At 45.5% G+C, this 18,280-nt stretch overlaps 1 protein-coding gene across 1 annotated transcript in view; it reads right to left on the bottom strand.

Moving 5' to 3' along the window:
- Window positions 1-7,085, bottom strand: part of LOC118485759 (plectin-like) — a 45,558-nt gene extending 38,473 nt beyond the window's left edge. The window contains exons 1-3 of the mRNA XM_035982196.1: window positions 7,018-7,085; window positions 6,549-6,867; window positions 6,311-6,443 (exon numbers count right to left, since the gene is read on the bottom strand). Of these exons, the coding sequence (XP_035838089.1) occupies window positions 6,311-6,443; window positions 6,549-6,867; window positions 7,018-7,085 (520 nt within the window). The remainder of the gene's footprint in view (window positions 1-6,310; window positions 6,444-6,548; window positions 6,868-7,017) is intronic.
- Window positions 7,086-18,280: the final 11,195 nt, after the last annotated feature.

Raw genomic sequence — 18,280 nt, 5'->3', positions numbered from 1 at the left:
CTTCAACCATCATTCAAATTGTTCTTCATATATTCAAACACATTTATCAAGTTCTTCAATCATTCATCATGTTTATTCATAACATAAACAACACATATTCAACCAAAACTATGAACAACCATTAGACTCTTGAGCATAACACCACAAGCTTGGCTCTATACTAAGCCGATTACATGATATATGCAAACCGATTTCATGAATCATCAAAATCTAGTAGTTTAAACTCTATTTAACACAAGATATCATAACCCATCATGCAATGTATCCGAATCAAGACATATCAACCGATTTGTCACAATCATGCATATAGTTTCATCTTTTGACAACAAATAGTTATTTTATCAAACAAACATCTCATGTACAAACAACTTAGTTAAGCAAACATAGTGTCATAACATCACCAATCCAAGCACAAAACACAACCAAGATTACTAACCGGTTAAGAGATGGGAAAGGTGAACTCTAATGTTGATTCCAAGCTTGAGCCGACAAACCTAGTGCTAACCGATTGGATCCGAAAGATGAGGAGTGTTTGTGTTCTAGAGTTTTAGTGAGAGGGGATAGGAGAGTGTGTGTGTTGTGATGTTCAACAAATGGTAAAATAACTAAGGGTGGTGTATATATACTAGTTCCAAGTGTGTGCCCCAAAGGGCTTATAAACCGGTTAAGGGGGTCACGGCCCAAAGGCCCAAACCGGTCACTAGGTTCTCGGCCCAAGGCCCATTCGGTTACTATACACTCGAGACCTCATGGTCTCGAGTCGGGTCCTTTGTTCTCGGGTTGGGTTCTCGGTTCACTTATATCACGTATATATATACATACAATGCACACATAATAAAGCACATATCACATAAAGGTTCACGTTTATCATTAAGTTTAATCAGTTAACTAGTCACATAACGTACAAGTATATTGCATCAAGACACAACGAAGGTTCTAGATTTCGAGTTGTCACATACTCTCTACTGCCTCGGTTGTGTCAGGCACTTACGTAAAACCTACGTAAACCCCCACGTACCCCTATCCTCGGTTGTGAAGGATACTTACGTAAATCCTACGTAAATTTGTACGTATTACTGTTCTCGGGAATGTAGAACACTTATGGTAACGCATAGTCTAGTGGATTAATATCATGGGAAGCCCCCACCAATAGAAACCAATAACGGCCCAGTAGAGCCACATGTTACATACGGACTCACTGTTATGCTTTTACTTACTGTGAACTCGCTCAACTAGTTGTTGACTCTCTGCTGCATGCCTTGCAGGACCTTAGGTACTTTTGGAGCTTGCACAAGGAGGAGCAGATCGTTGTGGGTAAATGGATCGTGATTACTTATTAAACACTTATGACGTTTCAAACATTAATACTTATGTTGGGTTTTACATTAATGCTTCCGCTACATTTACTTATGTTGGTTTTGATAAACACCTTTCGTATTGATGGATAACTTTTACTATTTAACTACTTGTTCAATATGATTGGTGGCTTGATCCTGGTCATGTCACGCCTCCAAGCGGTGGTACTCCGCATGTGGATTTTGGGGGTGTGACATAGGAAACCATTGGAATTTCAGGTCGGGGACCGTGTTTTACTTAAAGTCTCGCCCTGGAAGGGTGTGGTTCGTTTTGGCAAACGGGGCAAACTCAATCCGCGGTATGTCGGACCGTTCGAAATCATAGAAAGAATAGGCAAGGTGGCCTACAAACTGAACCTACCAGCAGAACTCGGTGCGGTTCACAACGTCTTTCACGTGTCGAATCTGAAGAAGTGTCTGTCAGATGAGACCCTCATAGTTCCTTTAAAGGAGCTCACTATCGACGAACAGTTGCGATTCGTCGAGGAACCTGTTGAAATCACCAACCGGGATGTTAAGGTCCTCAAGCACACAAGAATACCTCTTGTTCGAGTTCGTTGGAACTCCCGTCGTGGCCCAGAGTTCACCTGGGAACGAGAAGATCAAATAAAAGAAAAGTACCCCCAATTGTTCGCGAACAGTACAACCACTACTGAGGCTGAAGCTACCACGGAATTTCGGGATGAAATTCCAGATCAACGGGGGGAGGATGTGACACCCCAGGAAAACCAGGAAAACCATGCAACTTAACTAGCTTCCTCAGTGAGTACGTACCAAATTTCGGGACGAAATTTCTTTTAAGTTGGGGATAATGTGACAACTCGTGTTTCAAACCTCTTGTTGTGTGCTTCGATGTAACTTGTTTGAACTATATGTGATCATGTGAACGTTGATGATTAATGAATTATGTGTTGTATGTTATGAGAATATGTGTATGTATGCATGTATGTATGTAAGCAAGCCCAAACGCACAAGACTCACCCGATCGCACAAGCCCATTTGGGCTACACTCTTGTATTCGGATCAAATGGGCAGCCCAAGTGAGGGTTCGGCCCACTCTCTTGTTATATCGTCAGTCTATCCGTTCACCTCCTCCTTCACTCCTCGGCTATAAATACCAACCCCAAACCAGGTTTGAGGTATCTCTTCACAAGTCTCTCACTACTACTACTATCATACTTTGCTTCCCAAGCAGACTACTGATTCTCACGCCGGAGAGTGGTAACAAGGAGCACCCCCCACCCCATCCTCCTTGTTACGAGTCACGACTTGTTTCCTTGTGCAGGAGATCAACCGGCGGACGATCCAGCCAGCGATCCTCGAGAGGAAGGGATTAACCCTTCTTGACGAGACCAGTGAGTTAACCCTGCCCGGTTAACCATTGTTTCATCATTGGCGCCCACCGCTACTCTTAGCACTTTTTTAACCATCCCTCTCCATCTCAAAAGATCATGTCAGATCGTCTAAACAACAATGCAGGGGATAGCCTAAACCCCACCAACCCAGGGCCTGTGGGGACTGCTCCTCCAGCCCAAAATCCTGGCCACATTGGCACATCAACGCAAGGGGGCGCGTCCCTTACGTTTGGACACAATCTCTCACAGTACGCATCTGTGATCCCTCCAGACATGAATCCTCATGCGTGGTATGACCAGCAGGCAGCCCTGCTGGCCGCAACATACAATCGAGCTTGCGCGGAAGCGCAAGTACAAGTCGGGCCTACCCCGGCACCACATACACCTGCGGGTCGTACCTTACAATACGACGGCAGGGCACCCTCACGTCCAGCCTCCCGAAGTAGGCGGGAGGACCGCGGATCCTCTTACTGTGAGGTCCGCACAATCGATGAGGACGATTCCTCATATGGGTCTCGTGCCAGAGGCCCAATACAAAGCCGCCTGGGCCCACAAGGCGATAACAGGTGGCAATCCACAGCCCACCACGGCTCCGGCATTCAAAGCCGGCTGGGACCGCAGTCCCATCACGAAGGATATGTTTGTACCGACCCGGACGACCATACGTATTGCGGTGAATCTCATGCTACCAGCAGCAGACCGGGAGGATGCCACTATGTTCCTCCCACTCACCCCTGCAACACATACCTCAGAGCTGCAAAGCGCCCCGAGAGCCAGCCCTATAGGCCGAAATCTGCGGCCGAAAACTCCAAGTTCGTCCCAAGAATCGCCAACGCCGATGTCAGCACCACGAAATTCCCATTAAACATCGGAAAATACAATGGTTCGTCCGATCCGGACGATCACATAAATATCTTCACCGGCGCGGGATGTAACGGCAAGTGGGACGAACCCACCTGGTGTCAATTTTTCCCCCAGACCCTCACGGGCCTGGCGAGGGCTTGGTTCGATTCTTTGCCAGTCGCGTCACTGGCCTCATTCGAGAACTTAGAAGCTAAGTTCCTCGCGCATTTTAGCCAGCAACAACGCCATGAACGTGATTCCATGGACGTCATGAACATCTGGCGCAGGGACGACGAATCAATAGAAGCGTTCGTCGTCCGATTCAATAAAGAATGCCTAGAGATAGGTGACGTTGCCGACCAAATGGCACGTAACCACTTCATCGTTGCGGTTAAAGATGATCAGATGGTTATGACTCTCTCTGGCAAGGACGGATTGCCAAAGAAATGGGAAGATGTCATGACTGCGGTCAAGACATATGCCCAGACTCAGCGGTCCGTCAAACCGCATGTTGGCAAAGCACCGCCCCGAGTGGAAGGTCAGTCCTCCTACCAAGAGCCTAAGCGCAATAATAAGCGCAACCGGGACACTTGGAATCGCGGCAGTGACTCCAAACCATACGTCCCGCACAACAGCCACCCCGACGCAAGGACAACCATCAACGCCCAGCGTGAAAACCGGGCGTCGAAAAAACAGTCTCGGGACCGTAACTGGACCGAGATTACCCCGTTACCAAGCGATGTCCTCCTAACGGACGCACATTTTCTGCGACCGGCCCAGCCGATGAAGTCCAAGAAAAACCAGGACCTCACACTCTATTGTGACTATCACAAGGACTCGGGCCACGCAACAAACAACTGCATCAATCTCCGGCTGGAGATTGAGCGAGCCTTAAAGGAGGGGAAGCTGCAACATCTGTTGCCCGGTGGGCAAAAACCCACCAAGCGTATTACCCCCCACGGCGAAGGCACCTCCTCAGGGAAGAGGACCATGTATGTGGCCTCAACCCATATGATCAACGGAGGCAAAGGAAGGCCGCGCAAGGCGGCGAGAAGACCGGACAATGACTGGAAAGACGAGCAAGTCGTCTTCCCGAAATATGACGTGCAAGCGGTGGACTATCAGGAAGACAAAGATCGGTTGCAAGCGGTGGACTATCCGTTGGCCGGGTTCGCAGGGGAAACTGTCTTTCCTCTAGGCCAAATTACTTTTCCTGTGCGCCTCACCAGCGAAAGGCACACACGAACAGAAGAGGTAAACTTCATGGTTTTACCTCATACTTCCAAATATGACGTGCTCCTTGGGAGAGAATCCCAAGGCGACTTCAACATGATTACGTCCGTACCATATTCTGCAGTCGGTTTCCCAACCGAAACAGGGGTCGCGATAATATATGCACGCAGGGAAGTCATGGCGTCAGATGAACTGCATCCGACCAAGATAGCAAGGCCTACCCCCAACAACCAACCAGAAAAATGGGTCCTCAACGTGAGATACCCAGAACAAAATGTCACGTTGGGACACGCCTTGTCCCCCAACATCAAAGCGCACCTGAAACAACTTCTCTTCAGGAACCAAGATATCTTTGCATGGACACCCGCAGACATGACGTGGGTCCCACGCGAAGTTCCGCAACACTTCTTGAATACCTTGCCAGGTATCAAGCCCGTGATCCAAGGCCAACGCCACCTTGGATCCGTGAAAAATCAGGCGATGCATGAGCAAGTCGAAGAACTGCTCTCCGCAGGCATCCTGCGAGAAGTCAAGTACCAGACTTGGTTGTCCAATCCAGTCATGGTAGAAAAACCATCCGGGGGCTGGCGCATGTGCGTCGATTATAAAGACCTCAACAAGGCCTGTCCCAAGGATTGTTATGCGCTTCCAGAGATCGACGAAAAGGTCGATAACCTCGCACCATTTCGATAGAAGTGCTTCCTCGATTGCTACAAAGGCTACCACTAGGTATAAATGGCAATCGAGGACGAGGACAAAACGGCATTCCGTACGCCAACCGGAAATTACTACTACACAAAGATGTCGTTCGGGTTGCGCAACGCAGGCGCAACCTATCAAATGTTGATGAACGACACTTTTCGCGGCCAAATCAGCAAAAGTGTCGAAATCTATATGGACGACCTAGTCGTCATGAGCATGGAAGAAGACACCATGCTCACCGATATCGAAAGAACATTCCAAACTCTGCGAAGCGTCAATATGAAGCTCAATCCAGGGAAATGCTCGTTTGGAATGGAAGAAGGCAAATTCATTGGATTCATCGTAACCAAAGATGGATTCAAGGTAAACCCGGAAAAAGTTCAGGCGATCGAGCGCATGCCGTCGCCTTCAACGATGAAAGAAATGCAACGACTAGCCGGCAGGCTAGCCGCACTAAACAGATTCTTGGCCAACCGTACAGCTAAGTCTTAACCCTTCATTAAGACCCTGCGGAACTGCCTAAAGAAAGAACAATTCCAATGGACCGCAGAGGCTGAAAACGCTTTCCGGGAGATGAAAGAGTGTTTGATACAACTCCCAACTCTAACCACACCACGCAAAAGTGAACCACTTATATTATACCTATCCGCCGCAGACAACGCGGTAGGTGTGGTGCTAATAGTGGAGCGAGAGGTCAGCCTCAAGCTGATTGAATGAAGACGTAAGGCTATCTCTGGCCTCAGATTATCACGTGCAAATCCAAACAAAAGCAAAGGCACCAGATACTTACATGTGCAATACCGTGACACCGCATCCACTCACGGTCAGCCTCAAGCTGATTGAATGAAGACGTAAGGCTATCTCTGGCCTCAGCAGCCTCACTAGCCCGCTTTTCAGCTTCAGTCACACAGGCATTAACCTCCGCAAGCTTAGCCTCGCGACTCTGCACCTCAGCCTTTCGAAAACAAGAAACGTAGTATGTACAAAAGTCATTAAACATACTCAGAAAGCAAAAGAAAAGTTCAACAGAAAAGGAAACTCATATCTGGAGGCTCCCAACGATCCGGTTCAAACGGGTGCGATCAGCATTTGCTTCTTCAAGAGCCTTAGAAACGCGGCCCTCCCTCTCATTGGCCTCTTCAAGAGCCTTTGCAGCACGGACCCCCACCTCTTTGGACTCTTCCAGCGCCTTTACAGCCCGGGCCTCTGCTTCTCGGGCCTTACCAGCAACCGTTTCGGCCGCAGCCTTCTCCTTTCTCAACGCAGCGTTCGCTGCCTTGACATTAATCAACTCCTGACGCACACGAAATAACGTTTCATTCTGTTTGGCCCAAGATACTTTCCAGCTCTTGCGCTCATCAGAAAGTTTTTCGTTCCAACTGTTGCGTTCATCAGAAAGTAACTTGGCAAGAGTACGAACCTGTTTCAGCTCAGCGGTTGCAGCCCACTCCTTGGTCTGCTTATGCTTCTCAAAAGCAGCCTTATACTTTTCAAGCTGCTCCGCACCCGCACGAGCAGCTCTGACCAACTCTTCCACCTCGGCCCGCAGGCGCGCAGCCTCCTCCTCCTTGCGGCCCAATGCTTGGTAGTCCTCCATAATGGCATTCGCCACTATGGAACTCCCCACAAGCATGGAAGAGAGTTGATTGACCCGAAGCTCACGCGGCAAGGCGCGAGCTCGATTAACTTCAAAAGGGGTTCCTACACCGCCCAAAATCTCCTTGCAAAAAGAAGGATTATTTGAAACATCATCCCCCTGCAAAACACTCCAAGGGGGACGATGGTAGGCCACGGCCCGGTCATCTGTATAGGTGCGGTAGTAATACTACAATTCAGACTCTCCAGGCTGAATCGGAGGCCCTTCATAACTGTAACACCTCGCACTTTCGTGCGCTGTTACTGCTCGTTTTACTCGTTACGCCTAGCACCGGAGATTCGAATCATAATGTAACTATATCAGATACATCGCTACATCGAAGTATAATCGAATATTTACGCATATTCCATCACTATTACGAAACCATTTTCTTAAACAATTAACGCTAAAAAGGACTTTCGGGTGAGTACCATGCCTCCAACCATCGTGACGATGATGGCAATGCGAGCAAGTAGTACCCCGATAATCATTGTGGCACATCACATCAAAGACCGCACTCGAAGGCACGCGTAACTCGACCATCGCACCGAATATTGGACATATAGATACGTATATACGACCCTCTTGTGATTCATTATTATAGATAAATAAATAATAAATAAATATGAACGAAATAAATGCCCGAAGCTATCGCAACGCAAAACGCCTAACGAAACTGGCCAAGGCACCTCCGAACGGACAGGCTGTCCGAACGGATGGCCTAGCCGATCGAATGGGCCGTCCGAACGGACAGGCCAGCCGATCGGATGGGCCATCCGATCGAACAGGCCGCCCGATCGAACGGGCCAACCGACCCAAATACCCCTTCCACCTCTTCTTCCCTCTCTTGCCTATAAATACCCCATTTCATTTACTTTTCACCCTGATGAGAAGCTCCCACTTGACCAGCACGCTCTTGGGCTATTTTCTCTCGATTTCTCGTGATTCTTGTAAGTTTCTAACCTAAATCTTGTACTTCTTTGATATAAACTCAATTCTACACCTTTCTACCTCTCAAAACTCCACTTTTAACCGTGAAATCTCTGGATTTTGGGCATTCTAGGGTGATGTCACCTTGGAGTTCTTATGAACTCCAAGGGTAATGTCATCCCATGAAAGAACGACCTGGATCTGGGAGATTTCCATACGTTTTTACTCGGATCTAGTCTGAATCTATGTTTTCTAATCAAGAAGTTGTGTGATTCCAAGGATTTGAGGAGTTTTAAAGATGATGCCATCTTAAGTTCACAAGAACTGCAAGGGGTGACCTCATTTTCACCAATAAACGACTCAAATCTAAGTATTTCCACCTGCTTAATAACGAATCTCACCTAAATCTATGTTACCTAGCCAAAGTGTGTGGGTGTTTTCGGGTTAAACGTGGGAAAAGCAGTCAAGAACGGCCAGATCTGATGGAACGGGGTGGTTCCCGGTCGTAGAACGGGTCAGACTTGATGGGATTCCAGTTGTTTAGCATGAAGAAACACCAAGGCATGCAAAAATTGTCGAAAACAGTGGTACGGGCCAGTCGATCGAACAGTCCGTTCGATCGAACAGGCTGGTCGATCGAACAGTCCGTTCGATCGAACAGTCCGTTCGATCGAACAGGCCACTCGATCGAACAGCCCATTCGATCGAACAGACCATTCGATCGAACAGGCCATTCGATCGAACAGGCTATTCGACCGAACAGGCCATCCGATCAAATAGCCCATTCGATCAGACCATCCATCTGACCCAAACTTTGGGATCCTCGTTATCGTTTAACGCGCCATCAAACGCTCATGTAATCAGTCTGTAACCAGGTTAAATCAAACGCAAACTCATTCGATCCAAATCAAGCTGTGTTTACTCGTCAATTAAGCACTGTGAGTATACTTGACCACCTTTTTTATCGAATTTTGGGTGTAACATATGTTCCTTATAAATCGAACTTATCATACGAATGATTCGATTGGTCAATTTATCACTTGCGAATAACTATTTGCATAGATATACGTGATGCTAGTTGCATGTATGCTAGGACTTATACTCGTGACGTCCCACCACGACTAGTATAGTATTATTGCGCCCGACGGGGTCTAGTTATGCCATCGAAGAATCGAGCATCGAGGACTTAGCTGGTAGTATCAGTTTTGTGAGTAGATATGTCGTGTATTACGTTTATGCACATGGGAATTCGCAGCACTTTTAATCTATTATGCTATTACATATCAAACCTGTATACTCGCCAATACTTTTGTATTGACAATATTTTAATGTATGTTGCAGGTTTAGTCGATGTCTACATCAAATCAAGCTAGGAAGTCTAGAAACTCATCTAAAATCTAGGTTGTCGGATTTGAATTGTTCGAGAGGACAAGAAATCTGTGATAACTTATGGGATTGTATTGTTTGTTAGTATGGGATAACAAATGTAATGAACATTATCGCAATATAGTTGTTATGGATTCTCTTGAGCAATCTGATTCGCCTAGTGCCGCGCCCCGATGATTCCGCCATTGGTTGGGGTGTGACAGATTGGTATCAGAGCCATAACTATAGGGAATTAGGCAAGACTCGATCTAGTCCGGGTCGACGTCTTAGAGATTGGCCTAGTCTATAGTCTAAGCACCCACAGGCTGACTCGTACGAACCCAGTAGGGTTTGTATTGCGCCTACCTGATGCTTTCGATCGAAATAGCAAAAACTACGACTTTGTGTGAACCCTGCATACTACAACTTCACACGAAGAAGCCTTTCCTAAGGCTGAAATACTACCTAGCCTTTCCTAAGGCTGACACAATACACATGTTTTCGAAAATACTCGCATCTCACAACCGAGTGATCCCGTCGAGATCAGGTGTGAAAACCAATAACTCTCGATAGGATTGCTCACTCAGCGCAATATTTCCAGCACGAGAATCTTTCGTTGAGTTAGGAGTGATATCCATACCTCGACGAAAGCCTCCATTTCGAAATTCTAGTGGAGCTCTCGGATTCATTCGATGAGCACAACCACAACTGGGAACGAAATTGTTAAGTCAGGGGTGAAACCCGTACCTTAATGAACCGTTCCACTCCCTAAAATACTTTTCAAAAGCTCTCACCAGGGACTCGACCATCACAATGACTCGAGCCACGCAATGACTAGGAGGACGAATGCCATGAGCAGCATCCCAGTGGAAGCATAAATCTTCAAAGTCAACGTGTGTGCACAAACTTGTTGGGTATGATTGGGTTACCTTGGGTAGTTGTGACAACTCGTGTTTCAAACCTCTTGTTGTGTGCTTCGATGTAACTTGTTTGAACTATATGTTATCATGTGAACGTTGATGATTAATGAATTATGTGTTGTTATGTTATGAGAATATGTGTATGCATGTATGTATGTACGTAAGCGAGCCCAAACGCACAAGACTCACCCGATCGCACAAGCCCATTTGGGCTACACTCTTGTATTCGGATCAAATGGGCAGCCCAAGTGAGGGTTCGGCCCACTCTCTTATGCGCATAACACTTAGGGTGTTAGTAACCATCTCACACTTTACCAAAACACTTTACACACACAAACCCTAGCTCTCTCCCTTCTCTCTAGAACTCGACGGCAACACACCTTCCCTATCGAAGATCTTTTCTGATTTGGATCAATCCTTGTTCACTCTCTTAATCGGTTAGTGTTTCATGATACGTGTTTGTTAATGTTGTTATGATTCCATGTTTTGACTAAACGATTAGGGTTGCATGTATGATGAACAATAATGTACTATATGATGATGTTCTTGTGAATCGGATGTGTGTGATGATGATAATCGGCTATCATAGCTTGTTTTCGAATTGTTTACATGATGAACTAGAACCGAATGCTTGTTAATCGGCTGCATGTATATGAAACCGGATTGTTATATGGTTGAGTTTGAAGTATCATGAGATGACTGAAACCCTTAGATGAATATGTTTAGGTGTTTTGAATTATTGTTCATGATTATGATTAATTAGGGTTCACGAGAATTAAGGTGATAAAACCCTCATTTGATCGATTATTGGTCAAGTTGAAACTGGTTAGTTGTTGATTGTTAACCACGGAAATAGGAAACTGATTGATTGCTTTGACCGAGTTAATGTATGATTGGTAACTGTTGATTTTCTATAAATGATATGCATAATTTTCGGATGTTTAAACCATTCGCACAAGATGGTCCAATCGCACAAGGTGTCCCCGGTCGCACAAGGCTTATTGGATCGCACAAATTGTTATGATTGCTTAACTGGTTTGGCCGGGTGTACAATTTGGGCTGGGCTAGTCCGATCGCACAACTCAAACGGATCGCACAAGCCATCCGGATCGCACAAGCCATCCGGATCGCACAAGATATATTTATTTATTGGGCCGTATGTATGTTGGATCGGGTTGTTAATTGGGCCGGCTGTTTTACTGAATCGCACAACAGGTTGTGGATCGCACAAGGCTGTGCTGAACGCACAACATGTTGGGCCGCCTGTTTATTGGGCTTTACCTTTGGATCGTACAAGTATCAGATGTTATAGAATTGACTGCTAATATGTTTACGTGCACTGTGTGTTTGCCATGATCGATATGTGTTAATCACCTGCTAGCTTATGTGATACTTATGTGCACTACTCGAAACCAAAAACCTGACTTGTATGGTAACCATGTTAGGACGTGGTTGACCACTAGCAGCTAGACTTGACCTTTCTGTGTATCTGCCGAGCAAACCAAGGTGAGTTCACACTCTTACCAAGGCATGGGATTCCCAGGGTCGGGAATGGGTTTGGAAGATTTCTTATACTTAAGTTAATATCGGGATTACGTACTTTGGGCCTCGGGAGAGGAAGGTTGTTGATAGATACTGCTAGACTAGTGATACAAACACTTCTCTTCGCACACACGCCGGGAATGGCTGCGATAATAGAATCAATCTTCGCACATATGCCTGGAATGGCTACGAACCATACACTAAACTTCGCACACATGCCGGGTGGGCTGCGATACAAATATACCTAGTCTAGAATACTTGGGAAACTCCCACTAATCTTCGCACACATGCCTAGAGGGCTGCGATACAAATGCATACGATACATGGATTACTAAACGAACATACGATTTACAATACGATTACTATAACTGAACAAACCACTGTGAACTCGCTTAACTTTGTTGTTGACTCTCTGTTACATGCCTTGCAGGACCTTAGGTATACATGGAGCTTGCACGGGAGGCACAGTCGTTGTGGACACGGATCGTGGATGTTTTGATAAACACTTATGACAGTTGAAAACTTAATATTTCTGTTGGATTTTTATACTATGCTTCCGCTACGTAAACTATGTTATTTGAACACCTTTCATATTGTGGGTTGATATACACTTGCGTTTATTATTACTTAATATGTTCGATATGATTGGTGACTTGATCCTGGTCATGTCACGCCTCAAAGCGGTGGTACTCCGCGTGTGAATTTTGCGGGTGTGACAGTAATCGACGCCTAAACACCTGAGGCACTCTGAGTACTTTACTAAGCCTATGACTCGCCGGATTTTATGTTTTGATGAACTTAGCTACGTTTTATGTGTTTAATTTACGATTATCAATTTTCGCTCCCTGTTTTGCAAAACGCACAACTCGCACAGCCATCGCAATCGAAAACAAAGACCGAATGTTCGCAACAAAACTAATGTCTAATTGTCCGATTCCTCTCGCATACTCTCTCTCTCTCTCAACGCGTCCTCGCGGATTCTAAACCATAATATATGTGTGTAAGTATAAACTACAACTATCTATATCTAAGTACAATCAAAACATTGTGTGAGAATCTAGGAAGTTTCGTGTCTCCTATGTGGCTCCTATGTGAAGTCTATTTATATTGCACGTTACAAGTTTCAATCGCACTCCATCGCATCGTAAGCTCAAAATCATTATGATCGAATCTCATTCCAAATCTATCTGTCTAGATGCCTTCCAACAACTCTGCCTCGAGACGAACAGCTAGGAGAAGAGCCAAACGAAGCGCCGATAAGAGGATTGCCTCGCTCATGACCAAGGAAGTGGTCAAGCTCATTCCTCAAATTGTCGCTCAAGCGCACTCTCTCAGCAACTCTCGAGCCTCGAAGGACTCTAAGACGGAAGCGCCGCAATCTACTTTTCTCTACAAACACTTCAAAGCCTGTGACCCGATGGAATTCACAGGTGAAGGAGGAGTGACACAACTACTCTAGTGGTTCGATCCTATCGAAGTTACCCTTCGTCAAAGTGGGTGTCCCGATAGTTTCCGTACTACGTGCGCTACCGGGGTATTTCAATCACGGGCACTCGACTGGTGGACAGCCGAACGCAGCAAACGTGGGATCTCCGCAGCTTACGCCCTCCCTTGGGATGAGCTGAAGGAACTCATGAAGGAAGAATACTGTCCTCCTTACGAAGTCCAGAAGCTAGAAAACGAATTTTGGGAGATCAAGCAAATCGAAGGTGACAATGCTCGCTATACCGTAAGGTTCAAACAGCTTAGTATGATCTGCCCAAGTCAAGTCAACACCTCAGAAAAAGCCATTCCAAAATACATCCGCAGCTTACCTGAGTGTGTGGGTGATTTTGTCGAAGCTGCAAGACCTGCTACCATCGAAGAAGCCTACCGTTTAGCCGCAGAGATCAACAGCAAACGAGTCCTGGACGGGTTCTTCTCCAAGAAGCCTGTCAAACAAGCTCATCAAGCAATCATCATCAACTCATCCAACGATTCCTCTAGCGAATCGGTCGATGGATCATCCGACAACTCCTCTGAAGGTTCTTCTAAGGATTGCTCCGACAATGTCTCCGTCAAATCATCAGGTGAATCCGACAACGACACTGCATCATCTCAGGAAGCTCAACCTAGCCGCAAACGAAAGACCGTGAGCCCAGACTCTTCAACAACTGGACTGCCGCAACCAGAACCTCTCCGAGCAGTCCCAGTTCAGCCGAAACGTGCTTACAATGGGCCTCATCCTTTGTGTTTCACGTGCACGTGTCATCACCCGCCAGAAGCAAATTGTCGCTTTTGCACAAATTGCAACTGGTATGGTCATCATACACGGCACTGCCGCGCAGGACCGCAACTTTGAAGGAAGTCAGCAACACCCGCAGTCTCCGCAGGTGTCCTCCACATCAACGTTATTTTGCTTCTAATGTTGTTGAAATAATATGACTTATCGCTTTCGTTTTCTTTTATGTGTGGAACTTATTTCGTCTATCGTCGCATGTGGATTCTATTTCTCTTATACTCGAGCACCATCTAAACGCTAGCACTATGTACTATATAACGTATTTTACCCTTACAACACACTTAGAATGAGGTACGATAGACGTGCAAGGGACAACTAATCGCGGGTGCACACGGGATTATCTTGGTCAGTGCACGGAGATCGTAGTGAAATTCTAATGGTGCCATAACGTTAAAAGCCTGATCAAGCGTGGTGGCCGCGTCTTGATCATGTCAACAAAGCATGACACCCAAACCACGAGACATAAGTAGTAGGGGTAACGCAAGGTGTGCTTTACCATACTACCGAAGTTTCGTGAAGAAAGTGCCATATGGAGTTGGACGTTATTAGACCTATTATAATATTATGATTATTTTGACACAATGCAAATCGATCCCAAGGCGTAACAAAACTAAATCGCATCACTGCGAGACTTCGCGTAAGTCTGCGTACGCAACGCAATTGCCACATCGATGGACTTGGGTAAGTTCACCCCGAAGAGCAAATGGAGCAACGCAAGACTGGTCGTAAGTCTACATCGTAACTCAATCGCAGTTTTGCTAGATCTATCTCGCAATCAAAATCACTCGATATGTGGCTCGAAATCGCAATCGCATCATGTGTCTATCTCGCAATCTCTAACGCTGGTTATTAGCTATTGTGTGAACTTCTACCGCCTGGTGTGGATCGCTTATTGTGGATCGCTGGACGAGTATCAGAAATCACTCGCCGCTTTTCGCTTTAACACATTTCACTCCTATTCCATCAACTCGATACTCTCATCGCGTGTCGCTATCACTCATCGATACTCGTATTATCTGTGTTATGTTAGCACGCACGACCTCGCTTCACGAGACAAAACTAATAGGGTCGAAACATGGTGGTGTTTTAACCATATTAGCAGACTTTCGTGGAAAAAGGCCATGTGGGCTAGCATTAGTTACTGTTTGTGGTGTATTCAAGTCAATTGAATCGCATATCATTCGCAACGCAACGATCGTCACTTAGGGAAGTCATCGCTTATCTATATTCGGTTATCGCTTGGAAGTCATCGCAGTTGTGTAGAATTAGGGTACATGACATCGCTTCACGGGACAAAACTAATATGGGAAACGTGGTGTTTTCTATATTAGCAACTCTCGTGGAAACATGCCATGTGGGTTTTATGTGGAATCGAATCGAAATCGCATTATTCGCAATCGAAATCACGTCATTCGCCATCGTTTAACGACAGACGTATCGATGTCTCGTGTCATCGAACTACTCACTCGCTATCAACGCTTTGCCTGCATCCAATTCGTTTCTGTTCATGACTCGGACTAGCATCCTATCGCTTGGACCGATGGAGCGAAATCCTATCTGTGTCTTATCGGCGCGCGTGACACCGCCTCACGAAACAGAGGTAATATGGGCAAAACATGGTGGATATGCCGCTGGTACTTCCTATAAATAAGTGTTTTAATCATATTAACAAACTTTCGTGGGAAAGTGCCACGTGGGGCTCGATGTAAATTATTTTTCCGTACTGTTAAAGAAAACCAGTTTTTATAAAATTTTGTTAAAACCGTTGGATAAGGGAAATTTCCTTACAACATGGAGAAAACATCGAATCAGTTTAGCTCCGTACCCAATGGAAGTTTCATAAGTCCAGTTTTTCCTTAAAACTTCTGCAATAACAAAAAGAAATCTTCCCGAAAACGATGGTTCGAAAATCGAGTTTCAACTCGAACCCACGTTGTAGGAAAATTTTCTTAAAACTTATTTTGCCGCCGAATTCTTTTAAATGTATAACTCAAAATCTGTTATCAAACTAACAAAAAACCCTCCCCGTAGCGCTGGTGTGGACATCGATGCAGTTAGCACCACGCCATGAGGGGATTTTCCTAAATGTCTTCGAAGATTAATCGATTATCGGTAAGTTTAAAACGTTACGGGATCGCTTTTGTGTGTGTCATCACTTTTGGTTATTCGAATCGTATCTTCTCACCGCTCTCGCTCATCGAATCTTAATCGACCGCTCGTTAATCTAGACGCCGTTAATCGCCATACTCTATCGCATCAACTCTCGCGACCCTACTGATGGATTAATTTCGGGACGAAATTTCCTAAAGCAGGGGAGACTGTAACACCCCGCACTTTCGTGCGCTGTTACTGCTCGTTTTACTCGTTACGCCTAGCACCGGAGATTCAGATCATAATGTAACTATATCAGATACATCGCTACATCGAAGTATAATCGAATATTTACGCATATTCCGTCACTATTACGAAACCATTTTCTTAAACAATTAACACTAACAAGGACTTTCGGGTGAGTACCATGCCTCCAACCATCATGACGATGATGGCCATACGAGCAAGTAGTACCCCGATAATCATTGTGGCACATCACATCGAAGACCGCACTCGAAGGCACGCGTAACTCGACCATCGCACCGAATATTGGACATATAGATACGTATATACGACCCTCTTGTTATAGATACGTATATACGACCCTCTTGTGATTCATTATTATTGATAAATAAATAATAAATAAATATGAACGAAATAAATGCCCGAAGCTATCGCAACGCAAAACGCCTAACGAAACTGGCCAAGGCACCTCCGAACGGACAGGCTGTCCGAACGGATGGCCTAGCCGATCGAATGGGCCGTCCGAACGGACAGGCCATCCGATTGAACAGGCTGCCCGATCGAACGGGCCAACCGACCCAAATACCCCTTCCACCTCTTCTTCCCTCTCTTGCCTATAAATACCTCATTTCACTTACCTTTCACCCTGATGAGAAGCTCCCACTCGACCAGCACGCTCTTGGGCTATTTTCTCTCGATTTCTCGTGATTCTTGTAAGTTTCTAACCTAAATCTTGTACTCCTGTGGGTGCAGTCATCTGTCGTCTTCGTCTGATGTTGAGTCTCGGGTTCGGTGCGGATTTGATCATGCATATGTCATCATCTTTGATGATGACATCATAAGATGACATCATCATTGCATCATATTCACTAAAAGACAAAACAGAATGTGATAATAGTGACTTTCGTTTGTAACATAGTTGACCGTTTGAATTTGTATTACGTTTGAACCCTACCGTTTGAAGGCCCTTTCGTTTGAAAGTGGTGGCCGTTTGAAGGGTGGTGTGTCACCTTCAAACGGTCAGGTCCTCCCTATAAATAGGCTTCAAACGGATTCAGTTGTAATGGTCTGATTTCCGACGGCGAAGCTCCGTCGAAGTGTCTCTGTACTGTAACTCTGTTAAAGATCAATAAACAAGACATTTTATAGTGAATCCAAGCTAAACGAAGACCAAATCAATGTATTCCGCCTCTGATTCGGTCTGAGCACTCTTCTGATCGACTCATCAGGTCGTTTCACGATCCTACAACTTCTTTGATCTAAACTAAATTCTACACCTTTCTACCTCTCAAAACTCCACTTTTAACCGTGAAATCTCTGGATTCGGGCATTCTAGGGTGATGTCACCTTGGAGTTCTTATGAACTCCAAGGGTAATGTCATCCCATGAAAGAACGACCTGGATCTGGGAGATTTCCATACGTTTTTACTCGGATCTAGTCTGAATCTATGTTTTCTAATCAAGAAGTTGTGTGATTCCAAGGATTTGAGGAGTTTTAAAGATGATGTCATCTTAAGTTCACAAGAACTGCAAGGGGTGACCTCATTTTCACCAATAAACGACTCGAATCTAAGTATTTCCACCTGTTTAATAACGAATCTCACCTAAATCTATGTTACCTAGCCAAAGTGTGTGGGTGTTTTCGGGTTAAACGTGGGAAAAGCAGTCAAGAACGGCCAGATCTGATGGAACGGGGTGGTTCCCGGTCGTAGAACGGGTCAGACTTGATGTGATTCCAGTTGTTCAGCATGAAGAAACACCAAGGCATGCAAAAATTGTCGAAA

This window comes from Helianthus annuus, chromosome 13 (assembly GCF_002127325.2).
Source record: "Helianthus annuus cultivar XRQ/B chromosome 13, HanXRQr2.0-SUNRISE, whole genome shotgun sequence".
Classification (NCBI taxonomy): domain Eukaryota; kingdom Viridiplantae; phylum Streptophyta; class Magnoliopsida; order Asterales; family Asteraceae; genus Helianthus; species Helianthus annuus.
This window is presented reverse-complemented; position numbering and strand designations above follow the sequence as displayed.